Raw genomic sequence first — 2,935 nt, forward strand, 5'->3', positions numbered from 1 at the left:
TATGTTGAAATTTGCCATCACAGCCATGTATTATGGTTTATTAAGTGCTTATCGTATTGATAATCAAAAAAAAAATAGGGTTGCATTTATAATATTTGCTATCATTAATACTTTATATACATCATCATGGGATATTGTGATGGATTGGTCTTTATTGCAGAGTGGATCCAAGCATAGGTTCTTGAGAGATAATTTGTTTTTCAAGAGACCTATTTACTACTATTGTGCCATGGTAATTGATGTTATTTTAAGATTCCAATGGATCTTTTATGCATTTTTTACCAGTCAAATACAGCAACTGGCGGTTACTAGTTTCTGCGTTGCATTGGCGGAGCTTTTAAGAAGATTCATTTGGATCTTTTTTAGAGTAGAGAATGAGCATTGTACCAATGTTACCTTATTTAGAGCTTCGAGAAATTCTCCGTTACCATACCCAATTTCAACTGGAGTAGAAAGATCAATTAGAAGACTTGTCGAGTTGAAATATAGTAACTCACATTCTCTTGAACTTATGAAAGAGAATAAAAGTATCAAGAGAACTCTTCAAGATGACCAAGAATCGGATATTGGCTTTATTAGCATACCAATGCCGAGTACCTCATTAAGAGAGCGTACTCGTCGTAAATCTACTATAGGTTCGGTCACAAGTGCATTGAATACAGCACATATCAAGGATTTTCAAAGAAAGAAGGCAATTACTGATTATGAGGATGACGAAAGTGCTGTCGATGATGATGAAGGAGATGACGAGGAAGAGATCGAAGCATTTACTGGAGCATTGTAATCTGATAAATTGCATGAATTATATATATAGATACCCGTTAGATACTCTCTTGAATGGTATTTTCATAGGATTATATATTCAATATATTATTTATCTATTTACAAGTATTTAACATGAAGTAATATTAAATTGCAAAAAGTTTTGGCTAGCCTAATGGCACGGGGTTCAATATCAATATAGAAAAAAAATAATTCATAGATCTATGATTGCATCATTTCAATTAATATTGCCAGATACTTTGCATTAAGATTAAGATTTTTATACTTTATGTATACCTATAGTTATAAGGGATAGACAGTTAATATGAAATTTGGGGAGTTGTTAAATGAAGGGTTAGTTCCCGAATGGAAACCTTTATACCTTGATTATAAGTATGGTAAGAAGCTAATAAAACGACTTGATGATATTAAGGAGGACATAGACGAGTCATCAAGTAGTATGAAGAGCGATGCAAACACAGGGAAGAAAAGTCCTAGCAATGCTAATGATCGTACACCTTTACTTGTTCCTTCCAAGGGAGCAACGAAATATAATCAGGAGCGTACAGAATTCCAATTGGATGGTTCGTCTGAAGATGGGCAAAGGAAGACAACGAACAATGAGACAGATATGGAGAACTCTCCAAAAAATGTGAAGCTGGAAGATAATCAGAAGCCATCAGTTTTCAATTACTCGTTGCGTTCTAATAAAAAAGATAATTTAGAATTAGAGAAGCGTAAATTTAAAGAATGGCTTGATTCTGAGTTGGAGAAAGTCAACTCTTTCTACAAAGAAAAAGAAGAATATAATTTCGAAAAGTTTCTACTATTACAAGATCAGTTATATCAATTGCGAGAACATAAAGCTGTGGTGTTACAAGAAAGATTACAACATCAAAACAATAGACATAGTTCTTCTGTCGACAATCCAGATAATATGTACAATAACCTACATGATATCGCATTTCATACCAAGAGCGCATTAACTGCATTAGATAGATTTGAATTTCCCTCTTTTCCGTCAACTGCTTTCCTAAATAAATGGAAGAACAAACAAGAAAAAGATATAGACATGATCGAGGGGAATGATTTTGATGATATAAATTACCATGAAAATAGGATTAGAAATGGTATGATCTCTTCAAAAGATGACGAGGAAACAGATTTGACCTCAATTGATTCTGATATCAATTCGGGCAACTTACCCCATCAACAGGCTGATACCGCAGGCTATTCTTCCCAAGAACCACAGACTACGGAGATGATAAAAACTGCAAGAAGGAGAGATTATAGTGTCAAGAAGGATCATTTCAGGGTACCATATGTGTATGCTCGTAAGCAACTAAAGGATGCAATAATTGAACATTATGGTGCATTATCATTACTAAAATCCTTCAGAGAATTAAATCGAACTGCCTTTAGGAAAATTACAAAAAAGTTTGACAAAGCCATGCACACATCAATTTCGGCACCATACGTGGAGAAAATTGATAATGAAGCTTATTTCCAAACAAGTGATACGCTTGACAGGTTGACAGGCCAAGTCGAAGAATTATACATAATATTCTTCGATAGTGGAACGACTGATAGGAAGCGTTCGCTAGAAAAGTTGAAGAGTATCTCTTATGTATTGAATAGTAAAGTGCAGAAGTCATATTATGCCCCTTTCTTTACATCTGGGATATTAATTGGCTTTGGTTTTCCCTTGTTTATTTTAGGGCTATATCTTGCGTTACGAAAAACATTGAATGGGGACTTACCAGAAGGGAGATTCTTGTTGCAGATATGGGGAGGATTCTTTTTGCTAATCTTAGCATTTTTACTTTTTGGAATAAATTTATATGTTTTTGACTTATTTAAGATTAACTACAAATTCATTTTTGAATTTAACTTGGTATCCACGTTGAATTACAAACAGTTTTTGTTACTTCCAGCATTTGGATTTGCATTCTTTTCATTATTATTCTGGTTCAGTCTGAATAACTTCTGGCCGGAAGCATTTCCAGGTAGAGACTGGCCCTGGATATTTTTTGGGGTTATGATAGTGTTATTTATTTGGCCTGGTAATCAATTCTATGCGTCAAGTAGGAAATGGCTTCAAGTTGCACTTTGGAGATTATTATTATCTGGTTTCTATCCTGTTGAATTTAGAGATTTCTTTTTGGGTGACATT

General features: G+C 34.1%; 2 protein-coding genes across 2 annotated transcripts; both read left to right on the plus strand.

The window, feature by feature from the left end:
* Positions 1-25: 25 nt before the first annotated feature.
* AC631_05912 (EXS domain-containing protein) lies at positions 26-784 on the plus strand (the record flags this gene model as incomplete). The annotated part of the gene is made up of 1 exon (XM_015614741.1): positions 26-784. One exon carries the CDS (start codon positions 26-28, stop codon positions 782-784), a length of 759 nt encoding a protein of 252 aa, XP_015464430.1.
* Positions 785-1,087: 303 nt separating this feature from the next.
* On the plus strand, positions 1,088-2,891 carry AC631_05913 (uncharacterized protein; the record flags this gene model as incomplete). Its single annotated transcript, XM_015614742.1, has 1 exon — positions 1,088-2,891. A coding segment is annotated over one exon (1,804 nt), but the record flags the coding sequence as incomplete, so codon positions are not given.
* Positions 2,892-2,935: the final 44 nt, after the last annotated feature.

Source organism: Debaryomyces fabryi (genome assembly GCF_001447935.2).
Source record: "Debaryomyces fabryi strain CBS 789 chromosome Unknown contig00337, whole genome shotgun sequence".
Lineage (NCBI taxonomy): Eukaryota > Fungi > Ascomycota > Pichiomycetes > Serinales > Debaryomycetaceae > Debaryomyces > Debaryomyces fabryi.